Source organism: Podospora pseudoanserina, chromosome 6 (genome assembly GCF_035222485.1).
Source record: "Podospora pseudoanserina strain CBS 124.78 chromosome 6, whole genome shotgun sequence".
Taxonomy (NCBI): Eukaryota; Fungi; Ascomycota; class Sordariomycetes; order Sordariales; family Podosporaceae; genus Podospora; species Podospora pseudoanserina.
The window spans coordinates 2682951-2700941 of record NC_085925.1 but is presented as its reverse complement, the minus strand read 5'-3'; the positions used below and the strand labels follow the sequence as shown (position 1 = coordinate 2700941).

Sequence of the window (17991 nt, the reverse complement as noted above, 5' to 3'; positions counted from 1 at the left end):
CTGTTGACAGGCTCCAGGCACAGTCGGGACTCGAGCTCTCTTTCGTCGTTGCCCTGCAAGGCGGGCTCCTAGCTCAGGAACTTTTTATCGGAGGTGCAGATAATCCCATCCCGGTCTTGAGCTCCAAGGCAGCCCTGTAATTGGCTGGGTCACTGGCATGCCCCGCTAAAAAGTCTATGGGCCTGGGCCTGTTCCCGCCGTTGCTATCAGAAGGAGGGGTATCCGTTCCATGGTGGGGTAGCCACCTCTCTGAAAACGCCCAGCCGTCTGGACACCTGAGACCGGCATTGACTCAACCTCGCCGTCGAGAGTCACGCCCTTTTTTTTCTTCCTTAAAAACGCGGCTCCATCTTGACCTCTGAACGTTATACTCACCTCAGTTCACTTCAACAGGCGAAAAGGCATCACCATGGGCGACTCGACCGAACAATCCAAGTCGGCGTTGAAGAAGGCTGAGAAGGCCGCGAAGATGGCAGCTCAGAAAGCTGAGAAGGCGGCCAAGCAGGCTGCCCTGCCCATCCAGAGCAAGAAGGACGACATTATTGGTATTACCGCCAAGAAGGGGAAGAACTTCAGCGCCTGGTATCAAGAAGTTGTCCAGAAGGCCGAGATGGTGGAGTACTAGTGAGTGCTGAAGTCCCTTAGCTTATCTGTGAGAGCTATGGTTCTAACACATGGGCAGCACCGAGATCAGCGGTTTCTTCGTACGTTGTGTTCTATGGCTAGTCTTCCGACAGAGTTGACTTATATGCTTTTAGGTCATGCGTCCAAACACCATGTACATCGTGGGTCAACCCTTATCTCAGCTTGCCAAGCCTGTCTTTTGGTGAGGGACTGACTGTTGCGCAGTGGAATACTATCCGAAAATGGTTTAATGAGCGCATTGAGGCTGCCGGTGTCGAGGAATGCAACTTGTTCGTCTTCATCCCTGTCCCGGCATCGGGTTGCGAATCTTACTAACACCACATTGCAGCCCCATGTTCCTCAGCTCTACATCACTGCAGAAGGAGAAGGACCACGTTGAGGGCTTTGCCCCAGAACTCGCGTGGGTCACCAAGGCTGGTGAGAAGGACCTCGAAGTGCCAGTTGCCGTTCGCCCAACTTCCGAGGCGGTGGTACGTTGAGCGCTCCTCGCAACGCTGGGTCAATCAGATGCTGACGGAGATCTGAAAAGATGTATCCCTACTACTCCAAGTGGATCAGGAGTCATCGTGATCTTCCCCTGAAGTGAGTTCAAACTCATTCCAAACATTCTCGGCACTGCTAACCCCAAGCTTAAGGCTCAACCAGTGGGTATCAGTTGTGAGATGGGAGGCTAAGCAGACAGTGCCCTTCCTGCGCGCAAGAGAATTCATGTAAGGATCTCATAAAGCGGCACCAAATTGCACAATGCTGACCTGTAACCCTTCTCAAGGTGGCAAGAAGGTCATACTGCTTTCGTGTCAGAGGAGCAAGCAGGAAAGGAAGTTCTGGAAATTCTCGAGTTGTATGCCGGTATCTACGAGCAACTGCTCGCAGTGCCAGTCGTCAGAGGCAAGAAGACCGAGGCTGAAAAGTTCGCCGGTGGCTACTACACCACCACCGTTGAGGGTTACATCCCAAGCAATGGCAGAGGCATCCAGGGTACGTACATCGATAGCAAGCTGTGTCTATGTGTTCAACTAACGTAACATCAGGTGCCACAAGTCACTGCCTTGGCCAGAACTTCTCCAAGATGTTCGACATCACTGTCGAAGACCCCGCCAACAAGGGCCAAAAGATTCACGTCTGGCAAAACAGCTGGGGTCTGTCAACGAGAGTGATCGGTGTCATGGTCATGATCCACGGTGATGACAAGGGTCTTGTCCTCCCACCACGCATCGCCAAGACCCAGGCCATCCTGATCCCCGTTGGGTTGACGGCTAAGACCACCCCAGAGGACAAGGAGAAGCATCTCGACCGCATGTATGAGTTGCTGGCAATTCTCAAGAAGGCCGGCGTTCGCACCGAGATCGACACCCGCGAGGGCTACACCCCAGCCTGGAAGTTCAACGACTGGGAGATGAAGGGCGTTCCCGTCAGACTTGAGTTCGGTCCCAAGGATGCGGCCAAGGACGTTGTCTCCTTCGCCCGCCGTGACACCGGCGAGAAGGGCACCATCCCCATTGGCGAGCTCACCACCAAGGTCCCGGAGCTCCTCGAGACCATCCAGCAAGACATGTACAACAAGGCCGAGAAGACCTTCCGCGAGCATCGCGTCAAGATCACCAACTGGGACGAGGTTGTCCCCGCTCTCGATGCCAAGAACGTTGTCATCATCCCCAGCTGCTTGGTCCCCGCCTGCGAGGACAGAATCAAGGAGCTCACTCGTGGCGAGGATCTTCCCGAGGGCCCTGACGGCCAGAAGGTGCCATCTATGGGCATGAAGTCACTTTGCATTCCCTTTGAGCAGCCGGAGGGTCTGGTCAAGGGTGAGACCAAGTGCTTGAACCCAGAGTGTGGTCGCCTTGCCGAGTCTTTCTGCATGTTTGGTCGCTCTTACTGAGTAATCTAGAGGGGAAGGAAAACAAAATAAATCGATTCTTTGTCGTTCACGGGGGTAAGCAAAAGCCTGTTAGCGGAGATGATCATGTGCTTGGGCAGAGAACAAAAGCTTCCATTTTGCAGAGTGGAGGATAAGGGAAGGGTTATCTTTTAACGGGGTTAGGAGTCGCGGTTTTGGCTGGAGGGAAAGCGATTCTGGCTGCCTAGCTCGATCCCTATTCTTTCCTTAGGCAATAGACAAAGTATCGACCATTCATTTGCTCTTCTGGCGTTTGTGATGTGCTGGTTCGGGCGGGCATATAGAACAGAGGGCGGACAGGGTTTATAACCCCGATGAACATGGCGCGTCAAGTTACTTTTGAAGTGTCAGTTATTTTGTACACGGCGTGTATACATACAAGCAAAAGTTTAAAAAGAAAGATACATGAATCGCTAATTCGACACGTACTTGACCTCTACCCAGAAGCAAATGACCCCCCACCCCCCACTGCTAGGTATCAAATCTGAGGTTCCCGCGAAACGCCTGGCTCGCCCTCCCAGAAAATGCAGACCACCACCGACCTAACCGCAATGAATGTGAAACTCTTTGAAACGTAGCCAGAAATATGCAGCTCCAGCAGGTGAGCCTACCAATCAGCCGCCCATCCATTCTCCTCCAAAAAGTCGCTACAAGCCTGCTTCAAATCCAAGTTTGGCCTGAGCTCGCTCGCCTGAAGCGGCTCCCTGGTAAGAGGATCTGTCTGTGACCTCCTCAAGTGCTCCAAAATAGCAGCTCGTTCGTACGACTTGCCTGTTTTGGTCTGTTGTGCCCTTTGTCAGCCCAGTCAAACCCCCCAATCTGTCCCGGTGCAGCACTCACAATAACAGGATCAACCATGAACCCAAAAGTAATATCATCCACCGCCCAATCCGGCACCTCCCTCCTCCGTTCCTCCTTCTCCCTCGCCTTCTCAAAAACCTCCCTCACCCGCCTCAGCTTCTCCTCCCACTCCCTCGTCAGCTCCTCCGCCTCCTCCCCAGAGAGAACAACAGCCTCCTTCTTCTCCTTCCTTAACAGCATCAGAACCTCCTCTTCCAAATCAGCCGTCTCCCTCCTCCGGCGCTTCTCCTCGTAATCCCACTTTTCTTTTTTACACTTTAACACCTGAGCGGTGATGTTCCCAAGAGACTTATCATTCGCCGCCACACACAGCTTGTGCGCCTTGTACGCGTGCTCGAGAGCGTCCGAGTAAGCGCGGAGGGCGAGGTGGGCTTGGGAGAGGTAGTAGTGCGCCTTGAGGTTGTCGGGGGAGAGGCCGAGGCAGGATTCGCAGTCTGAGATTACGAGGTCCCATTGGGAGAGGCGGAGGCGGGCCATAGCGCGGTTGGTGTAGAGGGTTGGGTTGGTGGGGTCGAGGTTGAGGCTAAGGGGGGAGAAAGGTTAGAAAGAAAGGGGGGGGGTTTGGGTGGATATGGGCCGTGAGCTGGGCGTACGCTTGGGAGTAGAGCGCGTCGGCGCGGGAGTATTCGCCTTTTTGGAAGTGGCGGTTGCCTTCCTCGCGGAGGAGCTGGGATTTGGACATGGTGGGTTTAGGCTTTTGCGGTTGTCGCTGGGGATCGAATGGAAGGTCTGGAAGGGGGATAGGTAGGTAGCTCTGTAAGTACTGGTGGGCGCTGTTGTAGGGCTGATCAAGCTCGAAAGGTTTGGGGCGTTGTTGCCAAAAGTTGAGGGTGATGTCAGGCTGGTAGTAACACAGGTTCTGGGGAAAATAACTAGTATTGCAAGTCAGTAAATCGTGTAGTTATTGTCAAGTTACATCCTTCTGAAAGTTGAGAGGCCTGTTAACTAGGTGTTGAGGCGTGGTTTGAAATACGATATGTGTTAACTTACTTTTGCAGTTTTGGTCACCTGCCCACAGGATGTAACACGAGCAAGAAGCAGACAGTTAACAAGGCCAGCTCGACGGTGAATGATATCGCGGCTCCGGAGCAAGCAAAGCAAGCAGCGGACACACCCCACGGCGGGGAGGTCCTGCCTGATGAGGGCCAGCGGGATCGGGTGAAAGCGGGGCATGGCTGAAGAACCCCCCGATCTGTCGATTTGTCAAACGGGAATCTTCTGGAAGCCAAGCTCTCCACAGGAGGCCCAGCTCGGGGCCGTCTCCGAGTCTGGAGCGTGGGAGTTGGCCCATTCTTCGGCGGTGTCCGGTGAACCTGGTCACTTCTTCCGAAACATTTTGTTTCGACTTCCGCAGAAAGACCGGCATGATCCGAAGGACCAGAGGTTATCAACCACCCCCCCCCAACGCGGGGGCCAAGGTCCGGGCCCGGGGCTTACCCCACCTGCCCACTCCGCACGCACGCCGGCTCAGCTCCAGCCTTCCCCGCATTCCACCACGATAAGGCTTATCACGATGGCCTCCCTCTGGTCTCCCTCCCGCTGTCTGACCTTCCCGGAAAACCAGATTCCGTTTCACATGGCAAGATGGCAAAAACTTTGTCCAGTGTTACCCTACCTACCACACTTCCCACGGAGGTTTTCGCGTGTTCACGTGTCCTCCACGTTGAAGTTGACAGAGCCCATGCTTAACCGCGCCAGTCAAGATTGACAGCTCGCATGAATGCACCAGTCCATGCGTCTGAGCTGCGTCTGAGTACCGATGTGACATCTGGCCATCCAATTGGGTTGCCTCCGTCTGCACCGGTCGATAGGCTACCAGGTAAGTCGGATGTTAGGCAGGAGTGGCAGGCGGGGGAAAAGCTGCGGTCGGTGAAGGCAGGCATGGCCCAGAACTTAAAACGCAACGTAACCTTACTCCCATGTTTCTTTCCTTTTTGTTGTTCTTGTGCTCGCAGATATCCTGTAATTGAAGGCCCATCATGAGACGACAAGAGACACCAGAACAGACACAGGACACCATGGTGGCCACCACCTTAGCCCAGGACGACTCCCCGTTCTTTTCCCTCCTGCCACCGGAGATTCGGGAGTTGATCTACCAGGACATCTGGAGCGAGAGTGGTTCAAGGCAACACATATACAAGGACAACGACACGTGGTCTCATGTTCCCTGCGTGGCAGACTACTCCACTGGAGATACTCGTTTTGAGAAGTTCACCCAGAGCGCCAGAGGATCGCAGGAGGAGTACTACTGGGTGAAGCGGTTGAAGTCAGAATGGTGTTATCACTGGTGCTGCGAGCAGTCGACAGCCAAATGGCACAGGGCCCAAAACCCCAACGACTCGTGGAAAGAGGAGAATGTCGGACATGCCGGGCCCAGCGGCTTCATGAACCCCATGCTGGTGTGTAAGAGGATGTATGTGACCCTCACCACTGATCCCCGCAGTCCCCTAAACTAACAGTCCACGCCACCAGGTACCGCGAAGCCCTCCCCTCCCTCGTCGCCAACACCACCTTCGTCTTCACCGACCTCCTCGAAGCACACGGATGGCTCTCCCTCTACGGCGGCAACCCCGAAAAGCTCCCCATCCGCTCCCTCGAAATCTGCATCCTCACCACCCAGCTCATGACCGAGCTCTACTTCCCAACCTCGGAAGAAAACGAAGGCCCCAACCCTACCTTTGGCCACGGCAACAGCAGCAACGGTCGCAGCGAGGACTCCCACCCCGGCATCACGATGCACTCCAACCCCTGGCAGCGCGTCTGCGACCAGCTCGCCCTCCTGCCCAACCTGCACAGCCTCCACATCTGGTTCCACACGAGGGACCTCCGGGACTGGCACAAGCGCATGAGCGAAACCCGCTTCTTTGCCAAGCTCTTCAACGTCAAGGTCAAGGACAGGAACCAGTTTGTGTTGGCCCTCCCGGACCTGCCCCTCAAGCCAAAGCGTGGACTGCCCAGCCACCACTTTTTTGAGAACGAGACCCTGGAGGGCGCACCGTTTGTGGTTGAGAGGGGACCGAGACCGAATAATTGGCGAGTGCATCTGATGGCTTCGGGGTTGAGGGGCCCATGATGTTTCAGCGAAAAGCGTTTTGAGGAAAACTAACCATGGGCATTTTCTATCTAGGTTACTGGAAGAAGCTATATTCCGGACTCGTATAAACAGCTGGTCCTCTCTTGGCCCAGAAGCAGGAGGGCGTATTTTTCTTGAAATTGCCAGAATGTGGGGGCTCGGCGGATCAAGCTCAAGCGTCTAGCTGGAGTTGTGTGCTAGGTACTGTTGACATGAAGCATGATTAGACATCATATCATTTTTGGCGGGAAGAAAAACCTCAAATCCAGTCAAGTCTTGGTACAACTCTTGTATTCTACAACTCCCATCGTGTACTACTGTAACAACACGCCAATGTACAACTCTGATCGCCCCCCCATCCCCCCCCTTGGATCATCAAAGAACACTCCCAACCAGTATTCAACAAAACAAGAAAGCCATCAACAGGCCACACAAAAGTAAGGAAAAGAATATCTTTAAGCTTGTACGTTTCCCGCACAAAGGGCAGGTCGTAGTTAGGTATCCACCAAAACAGAAAAGGTCCAAAAGAGAAAAGGTCCATAGCATAGTTCCAAAACAAGGTCCAAAAAAAGCTTCCAAAAAATACCTTTCTCCAATAGAGAAAAGGTCGCAAATGAGTGACTTGAAGATCCCCGGTTTTTTTTTTAAAAAAAAAAAACAAAAAAAATGAAAAAAAGTTCATCCCCACCCAAAAACATGAAAAAATGCCACACCAAGGTCCCCCTTAACGCCATCAACTCCCTTCCCAGAACCAGATACATAAAACACCCCACCCTCCGAAAACCCATAACTTGAGCAAGACATTTACACCGTTGCGTGGATCAAGATACAGCCAGCCCCCCTCTCCTCCTGTCGTTCCCTTCCCCATCGTCATTTGTGTTTCTCACATGATGCGGTCCTGCTGCCAACGACAGCACTGCACCCATCGCAAAGCACCTCCATTCACGGCCGTGGTGGCAACCTCGACCCCCTCCTCCTCTCCCTAGGCCTCGCCGGAAACCTCGTATATCCTCCCCTCACCCTCCTCCCCACCGGCACCTCAAACTCAAACCCCAATCCCTCGGGCCATGCCAACCAGGTACATACCTCATCATCCTCCCCTCCCCGCAGACAAAGCCCCCCTAATAAGCCTGCCCGGGCGCCGGGCTCAACCCCCCCATCTGCATCTCATACTCGCCCCCCCCTTGCCCCCTCATCGTTCCAATCCCACCACTCCCACCACCCCCCGGACTGGGACTGAACCCCTGGTTCGTCGAGTAAAAACTCCCCGGGCTCTCGGACCTCTCCGCGCTCTGCCAACCCCCATTTTGTTGCTGCCCCGGCGGGGATGGAAACCCCCCCGTGTTATTCCCATTCCCACCCCTATTATACCCCCCCTGGGGCACAACCCTCGGCCCGTTCTGCGCCGGCCTGGGCTTCACCGGCCGGGTAGACAAGCAAGTCCTCGGCACAACCCCCTGCTGCGACCGATCAAGCCTAATACAAAGCGCCCAGCCGTCATCATACTCGTGCAGCAACCGCACCAGCTGTCCCGCCTTGAGACCTAATTCGTCCTCGAGAGTGGGCTTGAAATCGAGCTGGACACGATGCACAGTTGAGTTTTGGGGCCCGCCGGCAGCGGCGATTTCGGCTGCTGATGTGGAGGAGGGGACCATAGTTGAGGGGGACATGGAGTGCATGCTGTATTCTGTTCCTGCTGGGGATGCCGGGCCGGGGGCGTATAACGGGGACGGTGGCTTCGTCAGGTCCAGTGGTTTGGGCAACCCCTTATTGTGGTGGTTGATGGACGTCTTGCGGGTTAGAGGCTTGGAGCCGGCGCCAAAATCGGGGAGGTCAGTGTCCTGATCTATTGGGGATACTGGCTCTGGTGTTGGAGAGCGGTTTTTGCTAGGGACGGCAGGGAACTCTGGCGCGAGTGTAGACACCGGGCTGACGGGCTCGTTGTTGTAGTTCCTGGTGGAGTGGCTGTCGTGGAAGGGATTGAGGGAGTAAACGCTCCCTTGGGTGCCAGGGCGGTTGTCCCCGGTGGGGGTGGTAGACTGCATCCTGTGGCGCTCCCAAGCTGAACCCCCTTGGTTAGGACGATTCAACGGCGACAGAGAGTTTGTCGGGGAATGAGACGGGCCGGCGGGGTTGACGGTGAGCTGGATACCCCTAGAAGCCCTCCGCTCGGGGTGCCCGCTAGGAGCCAAGTTCTGCCACAGCTGAGAAACCGGACGGAGGCTCAGTCTGGGAGCCGCGCTGGGGGCAGCAGCAGCGGGCGGGCTTCTCGATATGGCTGCGCTGTCGGAGAAAGGTCCGTGGATCTTTTCATCGTCCTCGATCTGCTGGCGTCTGCGGGCTTGCTTCTTCTTGCGCATGCTCATTATCAACCAGACCACCACGAAGAGTACTAGCACGCCGGCGAGGACGCCCATTGCGATGCCAGCTTTGACCGCGACGCTTACGCCTTCGTCGGCGTTGCCAGTGTTGGTGTTCGTATCCTGTGTTGGTCTGGATGATGGCGTGCCTCGAGAGGTTGACACCTCCGGGGTGACGCTAGGTGCCACGAGGGTTGAGGTCACTGGCGAATTGTCGATGATGATTCTGTCGTTGGGGGCGTTGGTCACTGGGTCGATCTGGTCAGGTAATATCGCTTCCTGTCTCCCCTCCAGGCCTCGCAGCTCGATATGTGGTGTCTTTAGTGGCTTCTCCTCCGCTGTCCTCGTAGCCGGCGCCGCAGCAATGACCGCCTCCACCTCTACCACATCATTCCTCATCCTTTCTCGTGCTGTCATCGTAGCTGTCGTCGCACGGGGTATCTCTGGTAAACTTCAACTTCTCGTCCGAATCATGAGCGTCTGTTCTAGATAATAATAAATAAAGATGGGATCGCAATGTCCCGGCGATGGTGTTGGTGTCCTTTGTCAAACTGGTTCGGGAACACGGCAACGGGAAGAGAATGAAGGGGTCGGTAGCAAACAGAGAGTCTCTTGCAAGGGAAGGTAGAGGGCGGGTGAAAAGAAGAAGAGGTGAGCGTTCGCTGGCGTCAATCTCTGCGCATCATGGTCAGGATTCACAACATCCACGACAGCATGCCCGGCGACAACAGGACGGCGATGTCTGGTGGACGGAGACGGTGAGGTGGTAGGATGAAAAGCGAGAATGGGGGATGCAGGAGAAGGGAGGGCGAGAGGGAAAGAGGAGAAGGCAACTGCAGTCAGAATGGCAGCCAAGACCAGCCCAAGAGCAGCAAGGTGGTGGTGCTGTTGAACGGTGTCGCTGGGAATGGGGAGGGGTGACCGGGATCAGCGAGATGCTCGAAAGGAACGCAGGCTGTGTGTGAGGCCAAGCCGTGAGCTTACAGGGTCACAGCGATGCAAAAGGGAAGGGTCTAACGAGTTGCAGTTTGCTGTGCCTCCCCTTGTCCCCCCTTCTTGGGATCGTCGCTACACTGCGCCGTTTTCCTGTTTTCCCATCCCTTCTCTCTATTCTCTTCCGATCGGCTCGTATCACGGTAAAACCATTCGATAATGTTTCGTTTCATCCAAACCACCTCTGGATCATCAAGCTCCACGAGCTCTCGCTGCTTGTTTCTTCTTCCCCTACCCCAACGCATGGACCCGTCCAACCTTTCAGGGACCGCATTTTCCTGATTGGCGGGCCGCAGATCAACCCCTGAAGCGAGATTGTCGGCAGGGATGCCATTGGCTGGTAAAAACTGCCCGCCGGGGTATTTCGAGGTGGAGCCAACTGCTCGCCTTGATTCGCTAGGACTATTTTGGCATCAGCCAAAAACGCCGCCCCCCACCAACTGGCCGCTGTCGTTCGCCGTCTCTTGATGCCTCGTGGAAAAGGCTTCCATTCTTCTTTCGAGAATTCCTTTTGCTGTGTGTGTGTGTGTGTGTGTGTGTGTGTGTGTGTGTGTTGTTTCGTTTTTACCCACCACGTGTTGTGCTGCTGCTGCTGCTGCTGCCACCATCCTGCCGCCCATGCGAGATCCCGATGGGTGTTTGCATTCCAAACACACAACTGGGTGGGTGAGGGCAACACAGGCGACTCGCTCGTCACACGCAGGCCAAGCAGACGATGAAGGTGAGAATGGAGCGCCTGTCTGCTGTTGGATCACCACTTTTGACCTTTCTCTCTCCTCGCCCTCTCTGTCCATCCTCTCACCAAATCCCCGTGGCTGAGTTTCCTCTCCAGTCCATCAGGTCCCAAACACCATCGGAATTTCTATTCTCAGCTTTCTTCCTGCTGCTGACCATTTTACGCCTCACCAAACACCCAAGAAATTATTCACTCCGTTCCACGCCGCAAACCAACCCACCACTGCTAACCAACACCCCTACTATATTACTACATAACAACGGGCCTCATGCACCTTCTCATTCTAGGCAATTGATCAACCATTTCCCTCCTCATATGCACAATTTTACATAACCACCTGCAAGTTGATCACTTTGATCCTTAAGGCCAACAAGAACTTGACCTGTTTTTTTTTTTTTTTTTTAAAAAAAAATAAAAAAAAATTCTTCCGCACTGGCTTCCCTCCAGACTGCGCCGCGATCTTGTCTCCTGTTGTGGTTGTCTTATCAATTCCCATCTCGGAATTTTTGATGGGTGGTGGTCGTTGATAGTGGACTGTTGGTGTGGGCCGGCCGCTAACGTCTCACCTTTTCCGCGCCGTTCAATCCTCTTTCTCCACGCGCGATCAGCGGAGCACTTTCAGGGTCCCCCCGTTTCTTTTGTCTCGGCCGCCGAGCCCGAGAGCACCGGCCGGGTCGGCGACCTGCGACCGTGAGGGCCTTGTCTTTCTCCATTTGTAGGGCGGTAAAGCCGCGGGGAAGATGAGATAAGATTGAAAGGTGACGCCATTCCGAGATCCGAACAGCATGGGGTTGGTGTTGAAGCTGTGTCCATCAATGGTGATATCTGTCTTGAGAAAATGCATCAACGCGATGAGAACACAACGCTTCGATGGTTCATCAAGGTTTGCTATGGTTGATCTTCCTTCCATTGACGGTTATTCCGATGCTTGAATGTCCAAGATATTGGAACTCCCCACATGAGAATTATGCATCGCCAACGATGGGCCATAAACCTGGAATTTTGAACAACTACCCACATCAATATTATGCACCAATAAGCCAAGTGATCAATATCTGATCGGAATTGTAGACCGTACCTAGGTGATCCATGACGCGGAAACGGGGAATCACGGCAAACCCAGCTCCTTTCCACGCCTCTATGCCTCGCCGCAAAGCCATCACGGCGTAAAACAAAATGCAACTGTCACGGGAGCATCAAGCTCGGTGTATTTCACCTCCAACTTGCCACCCTCAGCGGCGAAGCAATATGCTACCGTCCCGAAGCTGCTCACAACCTGATCTCCAATCCACTAATCCATCAACCTTTATGAGACGGTCTGGTTTGTTTTACAATACTCTTCATTTTGTCTACCTCTGTGCTGGTATCATTATAACAAGTAGTCCTACATCCCATAGACAGTGCCTTCTTGCTAAATCGAAACACCATGATGCACCCGGCTCATCCGCCCATCCATCCTTGCTACACTATGCAAACAAGAAATCCTCCCCCTCCACCTCTGCTGTACACACTAACCACTCGACGGGTGGTATCCCTATGGCTCGAAATTCCCGAGTCTAGCAATAAAAAAAATGCTGGGGGAAAAAAAACCCATGGTAGACGACTCATCCGCCAGGTCTATCTTGTGCGTTCCACACGCGCTCATAACTTGAGCAAAAATCGACTATTGGTGTAAGTCGGCAATCGCTCCGCCGAGTTCCAAAGAGAAACCCATATTTTGTCGTGGAGCACTTGCTCAAAGACGATGAGCCAACCTCCATACCACGTCCTAACCCTCGACAACCAACAAAGGAGGCGCTCGTTCGATCAGTTAGGCATCACGTCGAGACTCGGATCGGTCGTTCGCCGATCCTTCCTGACTGTCAGTCGAGCCTTGCTGGCCGTTGGCCACGTTTTGCTCGCTCAGAAGCCTAGCATAGTGAATGGCACGTACCTAATGCTGCCAGTACTGATTCTGTTGCTGTTGCGGAGCTTGCTGCTGAGCTTGCGTCTGAGCCTGCTGCTGACCTCCATTCTGCTGGGCCTGGTGACCAGCTTGACCTTGGTAGCCCTGCTGGGGATGATAAGCAGACTGACCTTGATAGCTCTGTTGAGCCTGCTGTTGAGCCTGCTGCGGAGCCTGTTGCTGAGCCTGTTGCTGAGCCTGCTGCCCGTAGGCACCCTGGGCCAAATTATGAAGAATCGCGGCTGCGCCGGCCCAGTTCGGCGGCTGAGTGTACCCAGTCTGCTGTTGGGGAGGGGTTGGGGATGGAGCCGCTGGAGCATAACCGTACCCCTGCCCCTGGGCCTGGGTTTGAGCCTGCGGCCAGGCGGGATAGTTAAACGTGAACCCACCCGTAGGAGGCTGCGGCTGTCCGGGAATGGGTGGACACGGTGCCTGCTGAGCAGCTGAATAACTGTGCGGCGGAGGGGGGAAAGGAATAGCTGGCATGCCGGGCCAGGCGCCTTGGGTAGGAGCTGGAACGGGTGGGAATGGAGGGCGGACATGTAAGCTGTAGGGAGAAGGGCTGCCGCTGGCGGAGAAAGCTGGCAGAGTTGCGGATGTTGCGGTGGAGACATCAGTCGAGACAGACGAATGTCTCCCATGACCAAAGCCGCGAGCACCCCCTTCGTTGTCGCGACCGCGGAAATTGCCTCTGAAGCCGCCCCTGCCACGGCTGTTTCCTCGATCACGGAAGCCATCATGACCACGGTTATCGTCACGGCCTCGATTGTCGAAACCACCATGCTGATTGAAGTTCAGCTGGTCGCGAGCCGGACTCGGGGGCCTGGGAGGTAAACCAAATCCAGGGGGTCTGGCCAATGGACGGTAAGGCCCATCGTCGTCATCATAATCGAGCGTAGCTGTTGTCGCAACGGAGGGGCTAGGAGCATGTTGGGCGCCCCAGCCTGAACCTCCGCCTCGACCACCACACTTTCCGCCGCGACCGCCACCGCGACCAGTTCCTGGTTCAATCCCGAGCTTTTTCTCGCGGTTCGTTCGCTTCTGCAGCTTATTGTTCCGCTTGTACTCTTGTTCCTTCTCGTCGTCGGAGAACTCCATCTCTTCGGGAGCAAGCTCTTCATCGTGCACGTTGCTCGCATCCGTGTACTTCGCTTGCATAAGCGGCTTGGTGAAAACAGAGTTGGCATGCCTCGTTGAGAAGAAGATGGGCATTCCAACTTCCAGCCCAAGCTCTTTGATCTCCTCTTCGTTAGGGAAGCCCACCGTATACTTGGGATCTCTGACGTTGCCTAACACATCAGCCAGGGCACCAATGACGGTGCGGTCTTCCTTGCACAGTACAGTGCCGGTGTCTAGAACCTGCTCTGCAGCGGACTTGCAGGATTGGATGACAAGATTGGTCTCGACAATGAACTGAATCTGACCCAAAAGCTCAATCTTATCCTCGGGGAGAATTTGAACATCAGGCTTGGGGATCACCTCTTCAGGCTTCTCGTTTTTGGATCGGATTGGCTCCCTAACGCCTCGAGACCCGTTCACATCACCATCATGCTCGAGAGCCATCAACATCCGGGCGGTTTCCTCGACGCCGAGAATTGGATAGTCTTCATCATCTGAGTCATCATCTGAAGAATCGGAGCTTGAGGACTCATAGGGTGAAGAGTCGATCTCCCACTCTGGGTGCTCGCCCTCCTCTTGCTCTCCATCTTGGACGGGAGTCTCGTTTGTCGTATTTCTGATGGTCTCTGTAATATCAGTCTCCTGTGTTGTAGCCATGACTGTGTCCTTGACATTGACATTGCTCTCCGTTGTAGTGACAGTCGCTGGAGCAGTAACAGACTCCTGGGCTTTAGCCACCATGTCTTTGACATCATTCTCGGCGGCAAGAGCAGCCTCAAGCGCGTCAGTAACGTCTGGGCTGCCTGGGACATCAAGATCTGTGGCCTTCATTTGAGCATCAACAGACACCACTTTTTTTGTGCTGGTTTCTGTTTGGTTGGTGATGACAGGTTCTTGGACATCGAGATCCATGCCCTCATCCGGGCGAGCAGAGGCCTCAACCACTGGAGATAGATTCTCCTGCTGCTTTTCCGACTGCAGAGCAACATTAGCCAATTGCACTGTGAAAGTCTGAAGAGAAAAACTTACAACGCCAGGAGTGTTTTGCGTCACCTCACTGGCTGGCTTCTCCTCAGCTTGCCCCTGGCCAAGATTGAGGCCGGGGATCTGCATAGAGGACCCTTCCATGCTTTGTACTCCCTGAATGGAAAATGTGGTGAAAAGAGGTGGGAAGTATGTAGGGTGCTGTAGTTCTGGGTGAAGTAGCTTCACAGGCTTTCCGATCGATCAATACTCGATAAGGCGACTCAGGTGCGATAAGAAAGTCGTGAGGGCGATGATATCGAGATGGTAGAAAGAGAAGATATTTCGACGTGAAAAGAGTCTGATCTGATAAGATAGAAAAAAAAGAAGAGATGAACCAAATATCCTATTCCGACCAGAGAAAAGACTGTTCAAAACCTCTGATGAAGTCGCAAAGGTTCTCTGATGGCCACGCAAAAAAAGTCTGGATCCAAAAAAGTTCAGAGAACGCCGGCAAGTAACGCGCACGGACTCTCTTCGGGAAGTGGATCGCTCGCTTAATGGCGCCTTACCGGAGGCGGTTAGCGGCATTGACTGCCAGCACGTCTTGGCTTGGGGACATCGAAGACGCTGGAGAGCTGACGTCTGTGTGTGTTCTTCAGCTCCAGCAAAAAAGTGGCAGCTGAATGCAATCACTTTCCTCCTTCAGCCCCGGAATAGGGTCCAAAACAACACAATGGCTCCCAAAGCCAAACCAGCAGCTCCCAAGCCTGCCCCCAGCCAGGAGAAGAGAGAATTCGTACATCCATCAGCAAAACACGCCAGGAAACAGTGAGTTTCTCTGCTACCCACGTCATGTCCCAGCCGGGTGCGCCGCGAATACATACTTGGGAATGTTGAGCTGACATGCGCTTCTCCGCCAGGGCTATCAAAGATGCCTTCGCGATCCAACCCATCTCTGCCTTCTACTTCTTCCTAGCCGCCAATGCCGTAGCAGCTCTCTTCTCCCCGATCCAAGATTGCGACGAGACGTTCAACTACTGGGAACCTACCCACTACCTCAGCCATGGCTATGGTCTTCAGACCTGGGAATACTCCCCCGAGTTCAGCATCAGGAGCTGGTTCTACATTGCTATCCACGCCATTGTTGCCAATATTCGCCGTCTATTGCCTCACTCTAACAAGGTGGCCGAGTTCTACTTCCTCCGCTATGCATTCGCCGTGGGGTGCGCATTCTGTCAGACCTTGATGTGGCGCTCCATCTGCCTGGCCCTGAGCCCCCGTGTTGGAATCTTCTTCATAATAGCCACCATCTTTAGCCCCGGAAATTTCCACGCGAGCACGGCCTATCTTCCCTCGAGCTTTGCCATGTACATGTCCTGTCTTGGCGCGGCCGCCTTCATGAACTGGCGCGGTGGGATCAAGACAGCGATGGGCATGTTCTGGTTCGCCGTAGGAGGCGTTCTTGGCTGGCCGTTTGCCGCGGCTCTTTGCGCGCCATTCGTTGCGGAGGAGATCTTCTTTGCTGCTGTCAGTGACCAGGATCGCATGTTTGAGTCTGCGCTTCGTGTTTTTCGTGGTGTTATGGCCGGAGTTCTTCTAATTGTAAGTTTTCATGACCCGCCTGGGTCAAACGCCAACGCTAACTAGCCAATAGGGCCTTGACGCTTCCATCAACACCTTTTTCTACAGAAGGTTTGAACTTGTCTCTTGGAACATCATCAAGTACAACATCTTCTCCGAGACCGGCGGCCCCGACCTCTACGGCACTGAGCCCTGGACCTTTTACTTCAAGAACCTGCTGCTCAACTTCAACATCTGGTTCATCCTTGCGCTGGTTTCTCTACCGCTGTTCCTCTTGCAGAAGCTCTTCATGCGCTCAACAGGAGAGACTTTCCAGTCTGGGCTTCGTACCTTTGTCTTTTTGACGCCCTTTTACATGTGGCTGGGCATCTTTACCCTTCAGCCCCACAAGGAAGAGCGCTTCATGTACCCTGTATACCCTTTCCTGGCTCTCAACGCTGCCCTGGCCTTCCACAGTTTCCTCACCTTCTTTGGTAACGCAAGCCCCAGGACGCTCGTGGGAAAGATCCCTGCCAAGCTCAAACTGGCTGTGGTCAGCCTTGGGCTCGTGGCGTCAGCTATTGTCGGTCTTGCCCGCATTGGTGGCATGTACACTGCCTACCACGCCCCATTGTCCCTCTACGATCCGCTCTTTGAGGTCGGCGGACGGGGCGACACAGTCTGCTTTGGCAAGGATTGGTACCGCTTCCCTACTTCGTATTTCCTCCCCAAGGATATGCACGCCAAATTTGTCCGTTCCGAGTTCCGTGGCTTGCTTCCTGGAGAGTTTAGCGAGGCCACGACTGGGTTTGGCTTCTTTGGCGGGACTTGGCTGCCTACCATCGGGTTGAACAACAAGAACGAGGAGGACATGGGCAAGTATGTCGACTTGAGGATGTGTGTTTTCATGGTGGATACGCAGTTCCCGGAGAGGGGGGATGTGGAGCTTCCGCCAAATGAACCGGACTATGCGAAGAATGTGGATCGGTGGGAGGAGGTCAAGTGTCTTCCTTTCTTGGATGCGGAGAGCACACCGTTTTTGGCGAGGGCGGTTTGGGTGCCTGATTGGGAGATTATTCCTGAAGGGTTTAGGAGGAAGTGGGGGAGGCATTGTTTGCTGAAGCAGAGGAGGTAAAGGGGGTCATTTGTATGATGATAGATGTGAGGGTTTAAATGGGTGGGTATATAGGGGGTATAGAGTACATGACTACAATGGGACTTGGTGGTATATGTCTGTAATATGTATCATAGATTGGGGGAAGGTTTGTTTCCAGAATATACCTTAGAAAAGGTATCGAAACGGTATGAACCATCACATCGACTCCTTGATCAAAGCATGATGCTTGAAGCGTTGTATCAAGACTACCTGTACGAATTGTGAGCCGAGGATTAAGACAAGCTAATACCACTGTCCCATTTCGAGGACAGAATTTAAGTTTTGACAGTGGGAATGGCATCCCAATTTCATGACTCCGGTGCTTCTCGATGTTATGACCGCGTAAGCCTAAGGACTCCTCGTGTGGCACCACATTCGACCCGAATTGGGCAGAGAGATTTGAATAAGCATCTTGAATTGATTGTGTAATTGGACAAAGCAATACTCGCCCTCGTGTAACTGGTCTTCTCATGCCTGAATGCAACCCAAATACTCCACCCAAGTCTCTCAATTCAAGCCCAAAGCCATGTCGACCGTCTTGCTTATTTCCAGCGTCTCAAGATATCTAGACTTTTGGCAATAGACCCGAACTCTGTCAAGGGAGATCTTTGATTGTTACCAGTCTGGTAAACCATAAAGTCCCCCAACAGAAGTATCATTCACTACTCACATCATTCAAA

The 17991-nt window shown here is 53.9% G+C and overlaps 6 protein-coding genes across 6 annotated transcripts; 3 read left to right on the top strand and 3 right to left on the bottom strand.

Moving 5' to 3' along the window:
• The first annotated feature begins 88 nt into the window (after positions 1–88).
• On the top strand, positions 89–2869 carry QC764_606670 (uncharacterized protein). The gene is made up of 9 exons (XM_062949168.1): positions 89–624; positions 683–704; positions 759–785; positions 850–914; positions 974–1115; positions 1175–1227; positions 1281–1355; positions 1415–1623; positions 1677–2869. Exons 1-9 carry the CDS (start codon positions 410–412, stop codon positions 2522–2524), a joined length of 1656 nt encoding a protein of 551 aa, XP_062797825.1. The 5' UTR covers positions 89–409; the 3' UTR covers positions 2525–2869.
• Positions 2870–3149: 280 nt separating this feature from the next.
• QC764_606660 (uncharacterized protein) lies at positions 3150–4741 on the bottom strand (the record flags this gene model as incomplete). Its single annotated transcript, XM_062949167.1, has 4 exons — positions 4394–4741; positions 3997–4325; positions 3383–3926; positions 3150–3323 (listed from the first exon to the last, which is right to left on the bottom strand). The coding sequence occupies exons 2-4, from the start codon at positions 4083–4085 to the stop codon at positions 3150–3152; spliced, it is 807 nt and encodes a 268-aa protein (XP_062797824.1). The 5' UTR covers positions 4086–4325; positions 4394–4741.
• A 3-nt stretch (positions 4742–4744) lies between these two features.
• On the top strand, positions 4745–6755 carry QC764_606650 (uncharacterized protein). Its single transcript, XM_062949166.1, has 2 exons — positions 4745–5816; positions 5876–6755. Exons 1-2 carry the CDS (start codon positions 5383–5385, stop codon positions 6474–6476), a joined length of 1035 nt encoding a protein of 344 aa, XP_062797823.1. The 5' UTR covers positions 4745–5382; the 3' UTR covers positions 6477–6755.
• An 842-nt stretch (positions 6756–7597) lies between these two features.
• Positions 7598–10074, bottom strand: QC764_606640 (uncharacterized protein; the record flags this gene model as incomplete). The annotated part of the gene is made up of 2 exons (XM_062949165.1): positions 7598–9258; positions 9855–10074. 2 exons carry the CDS (start codon positions 10072–10074, stop codon positions 7598–7600), a joined length of 1881 nt encoding a protein of 626 aa, XP_062797822.1.
• A 2015-nt stretch (positions 10075–12089) lies between these two features.
• QC764_606630 (uncharacterized protein) lies at positions 12090–15081 on the bottom strand. The gene is made up of 2 exons (XM_062949164.1): positions 14659–15081; positions 12090–14604 (listed from the first exon to the last, which is right to left on the bottom strand). The coding sequence occupies exons 1-2, from the start codon at positions 14755–14757 to the stop codon at positions 12499–12501; spliced, it is 2205 nt and encodes a 734-aa protein (XP_062797821.1). The 5' UTR covers positions 14758–15081; the 3' UTR covers positions 12090–12498.
• An 85-nt stretch (positions 15082–15166) lies between these two features.
• On the top strand, positions 15167–17477 carry ALG9 (mannosyltransferase). Its single transcript, XM_062949163.1, has 3 exons — positions 15167–15423; positions 15516–16197; positions 16250–17477. Exons 1-3 carry the CDS (start codon positions 15329–15331, stop codon positions 17288–17290), a joined length of 1818 nt encoding a protein of 605 aa, XP_062797820.1. The 5' UTR covers positions 15167–15328; the 3' UTR covers positions 17291–17477.
• The last annotated feature ends 514 nt before the right edge of the window (positions 17478–17991 follow it).